Source organism: Schistocerca gregaria, chromosome 5 (genome assembly GCF_023897955.1).
Source record: "Schistocerca gregaria isolate iqSchGreg1 chromosome 5, iqSchGreg1.2, whole genome shotgun sequence".
Taxonomy (NCBI): domain Eukaryota; kingdom Metazoa; phylum Arthropoda; class Insecta; order Orthoptera; family Acrididae; genus Schistocerca; species Schistocerca gregaria.
In genome coordinates, this window is record NC_064924.1 from 501,595,728 (window position 1) to 501,609,257 (window position 13,530).

Here is a 13,530-nt window from a genome sequence, read left to right on the forward strand (position 1 = left end):
TTTCCGCGAATGAGCTAGCGGCTGTCTCTCCCGACCACAACAGTTTTTTTCCGCACGAAGCAACAGACGACGACCACCCACCACTGGCTTCCTACGCCAGCTGGTGGCCGCCCAGGTGATCACGACGATTTCCGCACGTGATCTACGGCGCACGTTGTATTGCAGCAGTCGCATTGGCCCGCTGACAAAAAAATGAAAGAAAAACAGAAGCACTGAACTGTGTGATCCCACAACGACAATGTTATGCATCTCGTGGCACCAAGCGGGTGTTGTCTACTATAAAGTGCTATCAAACGTAATGTCCATCGTACTTGCCCTTTGATGTCAAAAACTGAGATGCACTACAGTCACGAGAAGCAAAACTGCCAAGAAAAGTGCCTCAGGTGCTGCTATTGCACTCCGATGATTTCACAAAAGGAGCTTCTGATATTGTACACTCAGATTTTTATCTTTACTCTCCTTATCGAATAACTGGAGTGAAGACAGTTTAGATTAGAGAATGGCAGGCATGGACGTCGCAGCAAACGGAAACTCTGGATGTTTTTTTACAGATGAAATTGAGTTTTTGTGTCAATATTCATAAATATATATAAAATACATTATCCGTTTCTGGACGGATGTTGTTGTTGTTGTGGTCCTCAGTCCTGGGACTGGTTTGATGCAGCTCTCCATGCTACTCTATCTTGTGCAAGATTCCTCATCTCCCAGTACCTACTGCAGCCTACATACTTCTGAATCTGCTTAGTGTATTCATCTCTAGGTCTCTCTCTACGATTTTTACCCTCCACGCTGTCCTCCAATACTAAATTGGTGATCCCTCGATGTGTCAGAACAAGTCCTACTAACCGGCCCCTTCTTCCAGTCAAGTTGTCTCCTCTACTCCACAATTCTATTCAATACCTCCACATTAGTTATGTGATCTACCCATCTAATCTTAAGCATTCTCCTGTGCACCACATTTCGAAAACTTCTATTCTCTTCTTGTCCAAACTATTTATCGTCCATGTTTCACTTCCATACACGGCTACACTCCATACAAAAACTTTCAGTAACGACTTCCTGACATTTAAATCTATCCTCCATGTTAACAAATTTTTCTTCTTCGGAAACGCTTTCCTTGCCATTGCCATTCTACATTTTATATCCTCTCTACTTCGACCATCATCAGTTATTTTGCTCCCCAAATAGCAAAACTCCTTTACTACTTTAAGTGCCTCATTTCCTAAACTGATTCCCTCAACATCACCCGACTTAATTCGACTACATTCCATTATCCTCGTTTTGCTATTGTTGATGTTCATCTTATAGCCTCCTTTCAAGACACTGTCCATTCCGTTCAACTGCTCTTCTAAGTCCTTTGCTGTCTCGGACAGAATTACGATGTCATCGGCGAACCTCAAAGTTTTTATTTCTTCTCCATGAATTTTAATACCTACTCTGAACTTTTCTTTTGTTTCCTTTATTGCTTGCTCAATATACAGACTGAATAACATCGGGGAGAGGCTACAACACTGTCTCACTCCCTTCCCAACCACTGCTTCCCTTTCATACCCCTCGACTCTTATAACTGCCATCTGCTTTCTGTAGAAATTGTAAATAGCCTTTCGCTCTCTGTATGTTACCCCTGCCTCCTTCAGAATTTGAAAGACAGTATTCCAGTCAACATTGTCGGAAGCTTTCTTTGAGTCTACAAATGCTAGAAACGTAGGTTTGGCTTTCCTTAATCTATTTTCTAAGATAAGCCGTAGGGTCAGTATTGCGTCACGTGTTCCACCATTTCTACGGAATCCAAACTGATCTTCCCCGAGGTCGGATTCTATCAGTTTTTTCCATTCGTCTGTAAAGAATTCGCGTTAGTATTTTGCACCTGTGACTTATTAAACTGATAGTTCGGTAATTTTCACATCTGTCAACGCCTGCTTCCTTTGGGATTGGGATTATTATATTCTTCTTGAAGTCTGAGGGTATTTCGCCTGTCTCATACATCTTGCTCACCAGATGGTGGAGTTTTGTCAGGACTGGCTCTCTCAAGGCTGTCAGTAGTTCTAATTGAATGTTGTCTACGCTGGGGGGCCTTGTTACGACTCAGGTCTTTCAGTGGTCTGTCAAACTCTTCACGCAATATCATATCTCCCATTTGATCTTCATCTACGTCCTCTTCCATTTCCATAATATTGGCCTCAAGTACATCGCCATTGTATAGATCCTCTGTATACTCCTTCCACCTTTCTGCTTTACCTTCTTTGCTTAGAACTGGGTTTCCATCTGAGCTCTTGATATTCATGCAAGTGCTCTTTTCTCCAAAGGTCTCTTTAATTTTCCTGTAGGCAGTATCTATCTTACCCCTAGTGAGTTAACCTCTACATCCTTACATTTGTGCTCTAGCCATCCCTGCTTAGCCATTTTGCACTGCCTGTCGATCTCATTTTTGAGACGTTTGTATTCCTTTTTGCCTGCTTCATTTACTGCATTTTTATATTTTCTCCTTTCATCAATTAAATTCAATATTTCTTCTGTTACCCAAGGGTTTCTACTAGCCCTCGTCTTTTTACCTATTTTATCCTCTGCTGCCTTCACTATTTCATCCCTCAAAGCTACCCATTCTTCTACTACTGTATTTCTTTCCCCCATTCCTGTCAATTGTTCCCTTATGCTCTCTCTGAAACTCTGTACAATCTCTGTTTCTTTCAGTTTATCCAGATCCCATCTCCTTAAATTCCCACCTTTTTGCAGTTTCTTCAGTTTTAATCTACAGTTCGTAACCAATAGATTGTGGTCAGAGTCCACATCTGCCCCTGGAAATGTCTATAATTCAAAACCTGGTTCCTAAATCTCTGTCTTACCATTATATAATCTATCTGATACCTTTTAGTATCTCTAGGGTTCTTCCATGTCTACAACCTTCTTTTATGATTCTTGAACCAAGTATTAGCTATGATTAAGTTATGCTCTGTGCAAAATTCTACCAGGCGGCTTCCTCTTGCATTTCTTAGCCCCAATCCATGTTCACCTACTATGTTTCCTGCTCTCCCTTTACCTACTCTTGAATTCCAGTCACTCATGACTATTAAAGTTTCGTCTCCCTTCACTACCTGAATAATTTCTTGTATCTCATCATACATTTCATCAATTTCTTCATCATCTGCAGAGCTAGTTGGCATATAGACTTGTACTACTGTGGTAGGCGTGGGCTCCGTGTCTATCTTGGCTACAATAATGCGTTCACTATGCTGTTTGTAGTAGCTAATTCGTACTCCTATTTTATTATTCATTATTAAAGCTACTCGTGCATTACCCATATTTGATTTTGTATTTGTAACCCTGTATTCACCTGACCAAAAGTCTTGTTCCTCATGCCGCTGAACTTCTCTGGACGGATGGATTTGCGAAATTCGTTCGCTGCAATGCATTTTTAGTTGTGCGTACTGATGTATGGGAATTATTAATAAGAAGCTGGTTTAAGTTTGCCACTGTCATTTCGGAAATCATTTTATTCCTTTCTCTATTGCCTGCCCTATCTAGAGACGCTGTTATTGAAATTCGTAATCATTGTAACCTGCAACTCAAAGGTTTATTTTTTTTCGGCTGCCTTTATAACTATTGTTTCGAGATCGATTGACGTTTCCGGATAGGTCACTGAATGTAAGAGGGTCGTTCAATAAGTAACACCCCACATTTTTTCCCTCAGGACATCTTTATCGTCAAGAGTCATAATTTGGTTACAATATACATCAACATGTTTTTTTCCATGTCCTATTTGTCCACGTAGTCTCTCTCAAGTTCTATTGCCGTACGCCAACGTTGCGGAAGAGCATGTATTCCCTGCTGATAAAAGCTCTTGTCCTGTAGGCGCAGTCATGTTTTCAGTGGGTGACTGACACTCAAGTCATCTTCAAAATGTGTTCCCCGTAGAGAATCTTTAAGCGGTCCAAAGAGATAGAAGTCCGAGGGTGCCAGGTCTGGACTGTAGGGTAGGTGAGGCAGTGATGTCCAAACCAATTTGACGATGTGTTCCCGGGTTCTCATACTTGTGTGTAGGCGTGCATTACGAGTACCCAGATTTCTGCTGGATTCTTGTCCGATTGAACACGCCAGAAACGGTTCTTGAGTTTGTTCAGTCTTCGTGTATGCCTCTGAATTGATGGTAGACCCTCTTGGCAGCACATCCACAAGAATGACGTCATCACAGTCCCAGAAGACTATCACAGTAACTTTTCCGGCAGAGGGGGTTGTCCTCAATTTTTTCTTTCGTGTTGAATGAGGATGATGCCATTCCATGGACTGCCTTTTTGTTTCCGGCGCAAAATGATGCATCCCGCTTTCGCCCCTTGTGACAGAAAGGCCTCTCCGTCGGTCTCAAAACGCTTCAACAATTCAGATCAAATGAGTCAGATGGCTCTGAGCAGTATTGGACTAAACATCGGAGGTCATCAGTCCCCTAGAACTTAGAACTACATAAACCTAACTACCCTAAGGTCATCACACACATCCATGCCCGAGGCAGGATTCGAACCTGCGACCGTAGCGGTCGCGCGGTTCCAGACTGAAGCGCCTAGAACCGCTCGTCCACACCGGCCGGCACCAATTCAGATGAAACGGCCTTTCTTTGAATCTTATGGTCTTCTGTGAGCTTTCGAGGGACCAGTCGTGAGCACCTCTGAATATCCGAGAGTCTCGATCATTGCAGACGCACTTCTAGTGCTGACCGACAACTGTAGCGCCAGTTGTCGACTTGTGATGCGCCGGTCGGCCCGAATGATGGCGTCGGCACGATCAGCGGCTGTGACAGGACGCCCGAGCGTGGCTGTTCATGGAGCTCTGTTTCTGTATTTCCTGAGGCTGTAGCTTTCTTTACCCATTGCCCCACTGTACTCCTATCAACTACAGCATCGCCATACACTGCACACAAACGTTTATGGATGTGCACCACAGTTTCTTTTTCTGCACACAAGATTCAATAACAGCACGCTGCTTGTAACGTAGACGGCATCTTGACGCTGCACTACAGCTCTGCCATCTTCCAGATCGGTTCGAAACTACACCGGCACACAGAACAAACATCAAATGTGAAGCATTGAAGTCGTTTGTCTATGTATATTAACGGCTTAAAAAAATGTGGATCATTACTTATTGAACGACCCTCATATGTTGCATGCATAAAAAAAATTGTCAGCGGTGACATGATAATTAGCTTATATTTGTCTTACATTTAAATTAATATTTTAGTTGCTGTATCTACGGTAAGTGTTGAACCTGAAACATGCGTGTATGTTCTTGTTTTTCGATGTCTTAGGATGCATATGTAATATTTGTATCGTTTAGTTACGTGCGCGCACTTGCGTCAGAGACGCTGCGCTGCCCAGAAACTAGTTAGGTCTTCTTTGCTCTGCAAAGATGGGCGGGTGTTGAGCGTTGGTGGCGAGGAGAGGAGGTAAGTAGTTATAGCGCCGTGTTGTGATGTGGAACGTGTCAGGTTAATAAAAGGTCTCAATACAAGATATTGCATTGTACAAAATATGTGTGTGTGTGGGAGGGGGGGGATGGGGAAATTACCCACTTACTATATCCAAAAATTCATCTAATGAGTAGAAGGAGTTGCCATTCAGAAATTCTTTTAATTTCCTTTTCAACACTATATGGCTACCTGTCAGACTTTTGATGCTATTGTGTAAGTGACCAAAGACTTTTGTGGCAGCATAATTTACCCCCTTCTGAGCCATTGTTAGATTTAGCCTTGAGTAGTGAAGATCATCCTTTCTCCCAGTGTTGTAGCCATGTACACTGCTATTACTTTTGAATTTGTTCGGATTGTTAATAACAAATTTCATAAGTGAATATATATATTGTGAGGCTACAGTGAAGATCCCTAGCTCTTTAAATAAGTGTCTGCAGGATGATCTTGGATAAGCTCCAACAATTATTCTGATTACATGCTTTTGTGTAACGAACACTCTTTTACTCAATGATGAGTTACCCCAGAATATGATGAAACACGAAAGAAGAGAATGAAAGTAGGTGTGGTAAGCTAATTTACTGAGATATATATCGCCAAAATTTGCAATTACCCTAATAGCATAAGTAGTTGAACTCAAACGCTTCAGCAGGTTTTCAGTGTTTTTTTTTTTTCAAGTTCAACCCCTCATCAGTGCATACACCTAGAAATTTTGAATATTCTACCTTAGATACCGATTTCTGATCGAAGTCTATATTTATTAATGGTGTCATTCCATTTACTGTGTGTAACTGTATACACTGACTTTTATCAAACCCATTTGCAGAGAACCACTTAATGATTTTCTGAAAAACATCGTTTACAATTTAATCAGTTAATTCTTGTCTATTAGGTGTGATAGCTATACTTATATCATCGGCAAAAAGTACCAGATTTGCGTCTTCGTAAAAATAGAATGGCAAGTTATTAATATATATTAAGAACAGCAGAGGACCCAAGACCGAACCTTGCAGCACCCCATTCTAGATTGTTCCCCAGTTTGAGAAATGAGAAGTTTTTTTTGCATATTATGTGAACTGCCTCTTTCAACTTTCTGCACTCTTCCAGTTAGATGTGATTTAAACCATTTGAGGCAGTTAGCTTGTACAGGAAGGGCGCTGAACATTATGGAATTGGAACACTGGGAATTGTTTTACTTATTACTTATTACTTATTACTTATTATGAAAGCAATATGATCGTTATGTAGTGAATGAGATGAATTTACTAAGACAGATACAGTTTTGAGAAGATTGGGATTTAAGATAACGAATGAGCGTATTTTACTTATTGTGGCAGCATTTGGTTAGGCACTCCTGGTTCGACACAGATATCTAGTAAAGGAAGTTATTACTATTTTTATAAAGTTTTGTCACAGTCAATGCCAATGGATTTCAAAGGAAGAAAAGATATTAATCATCAGTATGAGGATTTTTGCGTTAGAATAAGTTTTCGTGTTGAGTTATAGTTTTGGTATCTCTCCAATGTCGATCTAACGTAATTGTAATTTCTAACAAAATATTTTATTATTACTTGTAATGGACGGCGCAGCGTCGTTTGGGTTAGCATGGAGTTGACGCTGGGTCCAGTTCTGCTTCACAGCTGGCCGTGGCGGGGGCAGATGTGCGTGCTATTTTGGAACGAGGCTCATTCGTTTGGCGGTCGCACTATAGCGTCATTTAGTATCACTTACGTGGTGTGAACTAAACTTATACATGGGAAATACAAATTGCATATTTTATGAAATTTAAATTGCGACATGGAGTTTCAAGCGTTTTTTTCTTTTTCTACCCATACGTCCTACTGTAATTCCAATACATCCAATCCCAAAGAAAGCAGGTGTAGTCAGATGTGAAAATTACCGAACTATCAGTTTAATAAGCCAGGGATGCAAAATACTAACACGAATTATTTGCTGACGAATGGAAAAACTGGTAGAAGCTGACCTCAGGAAAGATCAGTTTGGATTCCGTAGAAATGATGGAACACGTGAGGCAATATTGACCCTACGACTTACCTTAGAAAACCTACGTTTCTAGCATTTGTAGACTCGGAGAAAACTTTTGACAATGTTGACTGGCATACTGTCTTTCAAATTCTGAAGGTGGCAGGAGTAAAATACAGGGAGCGAAAGGCTATTTACAATTACTACAGAAACCAGATGGCAGTTATAACAGTCGAGGGACATGAAAGGGAAGCAGTGGTTGGGAAGGGAGTGAGACAGTGTTGTAGCCTCTCCCCGATGTTATTCAGTCTGTATATTGAGCTAGCAATAAAGGAAACAAAAGAAAAGTTCAGAGTAGGTATTAAAATTCATGGAGAAGAAATAAAAACTTTGAGGTTCGCCGATGACATTGTAATTCTGTCCGAGACAGCAAAGGACTAGGAAGAGCAGTTGAACGGAATGGACAGTGCGTTAAAAGGAGGATATAAGATGAACATCAACAAAAGCAAAATGAAGATAATGGAATGTAGTGGAATTAAGTCGGGTGATGCTGAGGAAATTAGATTAGGAAATGAGACACTTATAGTAGTAAATGAGTTTTGCTATTTGGGGAGCAAAATAACTGATGATGGTCGAAGTAGAGAGGATATATAATGTAAACTGGCAATGGCAAGGAAAGCGTTTCTGAAGAAGAGAAATTTGTTAACATCGAGTATCAGTGTCAGGAAGTCGTTTCTGAACGTTTTTGTATGGAGTGTAGCCATGTTTGGAAGTGAAACATGGACCATAAATAGTTTGGACAAGAAGAGAATAGAAGCTTTCGAAACGTGGTGCACAGAAGACTGCTGAAGATTAGATGGGTAGATCACATAACTAATAAGAAGGTACTGAATAGAACTGGGGAGAAGAGGATTTTGTGGCACAACTTGACAAGAAGAATCAATCGGTTGGTAGAACACGTTCTAAGGCATCAAGGGATCACCAATTTAGTATTGGAGAGCAGCGTGGAGGGTAGAAATCGTAGAGGGAGACCAAGAGATGAATATAGAAAGCAGATTCAGACGGATGTAGGTTTCAGTAGGTACTGGGAGACGAAGAAGCTTACACAGGATAGAGTAGCATGGAGAGCTGTATCAAACCAGTCTCAGGAGTGGAGACCACAACAAGAACAACAACAACGTCCTACTGCCCACCATGAAAACTGGAATCCCTACTAAACGGCAGTAGGGACCTAGTTCACCCCCTCTGGTGTAGACCGTCCCACAGTTCTGAGGTGTGGTTAGTACTAGCCCATGTGGTTAGTCGTTTTTGTTTCATTTAAATGTTTCTCAATCAGAAATAATAGCAAACCATTACATCCCTCTCCGGCAAATATGAGGACTGCACCAACACGTAATATGGTTGACACATAGACATGTTGTTGTTGTTGTGGTCTTCAGTCCTCAGACTGGTTTGATGCAGCTCTCCATGCTACTCTATCCTGTGCAAGCTTCTTCATCTCCCAGTACTTACTGCAACCTACATCCTTCTGAATCTGCTTAGTGTATTCATCTCTAGGTCTCCCTCTACGATTTTTACCCTCCACGCTGCCCTCCAATGCTAAATTTGTGATCCCTTGATGCCTCAAAACATGTCCTACCAACCGGTCCCTTCTTTTTGTCAAGTTGTGCCACAAACTCCTCCCCAATTCTATTCAATACCTCGTCATTAGTTATGTGATCTACCCATCTAATCTTCAGCATGCTTCTGTAGCACCACATTTCGAAAGCTTCTATTCTCTTCTTGTCCAAACTAGTTATCGTCCATGTTTCACTTCCATACAAGGCTACACTCCATACAAATACTTTCAGAAACGACTTCCTGACACTTAAATCTGTACTCGATGTTAACAAATTTCTCTTCTTCAGAAACGATTTCCTTGCCATTGCCAGTCTACAATGTATATCGTCTCTACTTCGACCATCGTCAGTTATTTTGCTCCCCAAATAGCAAAACTCCTTTACTACTTTAAGTGTTTCATTTCCTAATCTAATTCCCTCAGCATCACCTGATTTAATTTGACTACATTCACATAGACATATACTCACGCAAATATCCATAAATAAATAATTTTATGTGTTTTGCCTCATCCTTCTCTGAAGGTGTGTTTATCAGCCCCTCAGCGACCCACCAAACGTTCGTTAAGAAATGTCTAATATGTCTGAACTGTGGCATCTCAATTATTATTGGTGGTCTAAAAGCACGTGTCAGTTGTGAAGAGCTTAGAACGTTGTGGGAAAAATAAAACTGCAGATGAGTTAGTAAATCCGTTTACGAACTCCACATCATGTCATATAAAAATGGACGCATCATTCAGAATATTATTTCTGGCTGCGATGCTCGATTATGACTATTTCCCTACCTTGGTTTATGGTAAGACGTTTCTCTTAAACAGTTTTTGCTTGATACTCGTCTTTTATTAACTCCTAAAGTCGGTCCATTAGGTGCAGAATGGACAAATTTGAGTTGATTGTACGTTGTTAACACTGTCTCCTTGCCTGTTGTGCTACTTAGTAGGCAGTAAAGCCTTGAAATTCAGCATTACGAAAAATCTCTCGTGAATTATGTCATTGGCTGTACTGACGAAATAGGCGTTCGTGGAATAATTACGATTACCTTGCGAGTGCCTCTTAGCACTCATCTTATTGAAGCTTCAGTCATCAAAGTCGTTAATCGAATTGAAATTTTCAAGTTAAGATATAAGTCACTGAAATGACACCAACAGCAGTAATGAAACTTGCTGGCAGGTTTAAAACTGTGTGCCGGACCGAGACTCGAACTCGTGACATTTGCCCTTCGTGGGCAGATGTTTTAAGAGCTACGCGACTCCTACTCAGGAACCGGCCTCACAGCTTTACTTCCTCCAGTATATTGTCTCCTATCTTCCTAACTTCACCAAAGTTCTCCTGCGAAACGTGAAAGGCTAATACTCCTGAAAGAAAGGATACCGCGGGAACATGGCTTAGCAACAGCCTAGAAACAGCAGTAATGATTACTGAGAGACAGAATGTGAGGCGTTGACGCACCGAGCTAAGACATTACGGACGGTGGAGCAGAAGTCGGTGACGTAGACGGCGCAGGCAGCGGCGCCCAGTGCGAGCAGTGCTGCCACCTGGCGGGGCGCCTCCGAACTCTCCGCCCAGCTGATAGCGGCGCCGCCCAGCCGCAATACTGAGTCCACTGTGCATGCCTGCGGCGGGGACGCCATTAATTGTTGTTAGAATCTCACCCGACAAATTATTAGGCAGCACCTTGAAAAAGTCATACTGGTTGCCCTGGAGTATATTATACACTCCTGGAAATTGAAATAAGAACACCGTGAATTCATTGTCCCAGGAAGGGGAAACTTTATTGACACATTCCTGGGGTCAGATACATCACATGATTACACTGACAGAACCACAGGCACATAGACACAGGCAACAGAGCACGCACAATGTCGGCACTAGTACAGTGTATATCCACCTTTCGCAGCAATGCAGGCTGCTATTCTCCCATGGAGACGATAGTAGAGATGATGGATGTAGTCCTGTGGAACGGCTTGCCATGCCATTTCCACCTGGGGCCTCAGTTGGACCAGCGTTCGTGCTGGACGTGCAGACCGCGTGAGACGACGCTTCATCCAGTCCCAAACATGCTCAATGGGGGACAGATCCGGAGATCTTGCTGGCCAGGGTAGTTGACTTACACCTTCTAGAGCACGTTGGGTGGCACGGGATACATGCGGACGTGCATTGTCCTGTTGGAACAGCAAGTTCCCTTGCCGGTCTAGGAATGGTAGAACGATGGGTTCGATGACGGTTTGGATGTACCGTGCACTATTCAGTGTCCCCTCGACGATCACCAGAGGTGTACGGCCAGTGTAGAAGATCGCTCCCCACGCCATGATGCCGGGTGTTGGCCCTGTGTGCCTCGGTCGTATGCAGTCCTGATTGTGGCGCTCACCTGCACGGCGCCAAACACGCATACGACCATCATTGGCACCAAGGCAGAAGCGACTCTCATCGCTGAAGACGACACGTCTCCATTCGTCCCTCCATTCACGCCTGTCGCGACACCACTGGAGGCGGGCTGCACGATGTTGGGGCGTGAGCGGAAGACGGCCTAACGGTGTGCGGGACCGTAGCCCAGTTTCATGGAGACGGTTGCGAATGGTCCTCGCCGATACCCCAGGAGCAACAGTGTCCCTAATTTGCTGGGCAGTGGCGGTGCGGTCCCCTACGGCACTGCGTAGGATCCTACGGTCTTGGCGTGCATCCGTGCGTCGCTGCGGTCCGGTCCCAGGTCGACGGGCACGTGCACCTTCCGCCGACCACTGTCGACAACGTCGATGTACTGTGGAGACCTCAAGCCCCACGTGTTGAGAAATTCGGTGGTACGGCCACCCGGCCTCAGGCATGCCCACTATACGCCCTCGCTCAAAGTCCGTCAACTGCACATACGGTTCACGTCCACGCTGTCGCGGCATGCTACCAGTGTTAAAGACTGCGATGGAGCTCCGTATGCCACGGCAAACTGGCTGACACTGACGGCGTCGGTGCACAAATGCTGCGCAGCTAGCGCCATTCGACGGCCAACACCGCGGTTCCTGGTGTGTCCGCTGTGCCGTGCGTGTGATCATTGCTTGTACAGCCCTCTCGCAGTGTCCGGAGCAAGTATTGTGGGTCTGACACACCGGTGTCAATGTGTTCTTTTTTCCATTTCCAGGAGTGTATATTAAAGAACTGGTACAGGCACTCGTGTTGCAGTGTTACGGAATTGTTGCCACTAACAGTCATACTCCTACTCATTACGCAGTAAGAGGTAATGACAAATTTTACTACGTTTTGTAATTCAGTATACAGTGGCGAAAAAAATTGAACATATAGAAAGACGACATCGATTTTTAGATGTACTGGCAATGGTTTCGACGTCGTCCACCAACAGATAGCGTAGTGGCATTGCTAACAGAGCGCCGTGTGTGTCTAATCTTTGACAGGGAATGCTCCCAGTCAGAGGACTCAGTGTAATGCAAACGTGTAAACCAGACAGGCAACCGTATCACAGAGATGCACTGGTGATTCTTACAGCCCACTAAGCGATTGTAGTTTTCCGAGTGGATTGTCGTTCAGGATAAGTGCCACATAAGTTGGACGTGCTACATCCCAAAAATACTAATCGAGCTCATTGTAAAGATCTGTTCAAAACACGGGGGTTTTAACTGCTCCATGTGAATACATTTACCAGTCAGTTATACACATCAAAAATAACATTGGTAATTACTGCACAAACAGCTTGTCTATGACCATGCAACAAGAGATACACTCAACTAACATTTATCAAGAAAAAATAAACATAAAACTCAAAACAACATTTTCTACCAAGGAATAAAACTGCACAACAAATTACCAACAGAGATAAAAGAAATTGCAAAAATACATTTATTTAAAAAGGCATCTAAGAAGTACCTGTTATGCAATAAATTTTATACATTGAAGGATTACTTAGGTAAAACAGAGAAAGGTTTGATAAAAAATGTTGTAAAAATAAATAATAGTAATAATAATAATAATGTGATTCTTGAGTTTCTCCCGGCGTATTTGATAATCAAAATATCCACGTGTGTACTGCCGGTCTATAGTGTCCAACGGGCACAATATTTCGGCGATCAAACATGTCGCCATCATCAGGTGAACTGACGGACTGAGCTCCTGTGAACGCGCCGGCACGGAGATCCGTACGCTATGGCTGCTCAGGGGGAACTGGGTTCGGTCGCGGCGGCGGCCGATTTAAATACCCTCCGCCCGCGGCGCGCTCCCTCCGCCGTCCGCGCCCCGCGCCACGGTAGCGGGGTGGAACAGATTGAGACGGCGTCTGAGATGACGTCGGTGTGATGGCTCTGTCCGCCGTGGTCGTCACAACTATGCGTTTGCTCGATTTACTCTTGATTAACCCAATCGTTGGTTCCCAAGCCTTGCTAAGATTATAGCCACAGTCACGGTTTATGAGGTCGTCATTGGTGCAAATTTCGATGGCCTCTCTAACAACGCTGTCCCAGTATCTCGACGTCTGTACCA

At 43.3% G+C, this 13,530-nt stretch overlaps 1 protein-coding gene across 1 annotated transcript in view; it reads right to left on the reverse strand.

Annotated features, from left to right (window-relative positions):
* The window catches only part of LOC126273008 (uncharacterized), a 120,243-nt gene that overhangs the window by 43,513 nt on the left and 63,200 nt on the right, over positions 1-13,530 (reverse strand). The window contains exon 3 of the mRNA XM_049976374.1: positions 10,501-10,664. Within this exon, the coding sequence (XP_049832331.1) occupies positions 10,501-10,664 (164 nt within the window). The remainder of the gene's footprint in view (positions 1-10,500; positions 10,665-13,530) is intronic.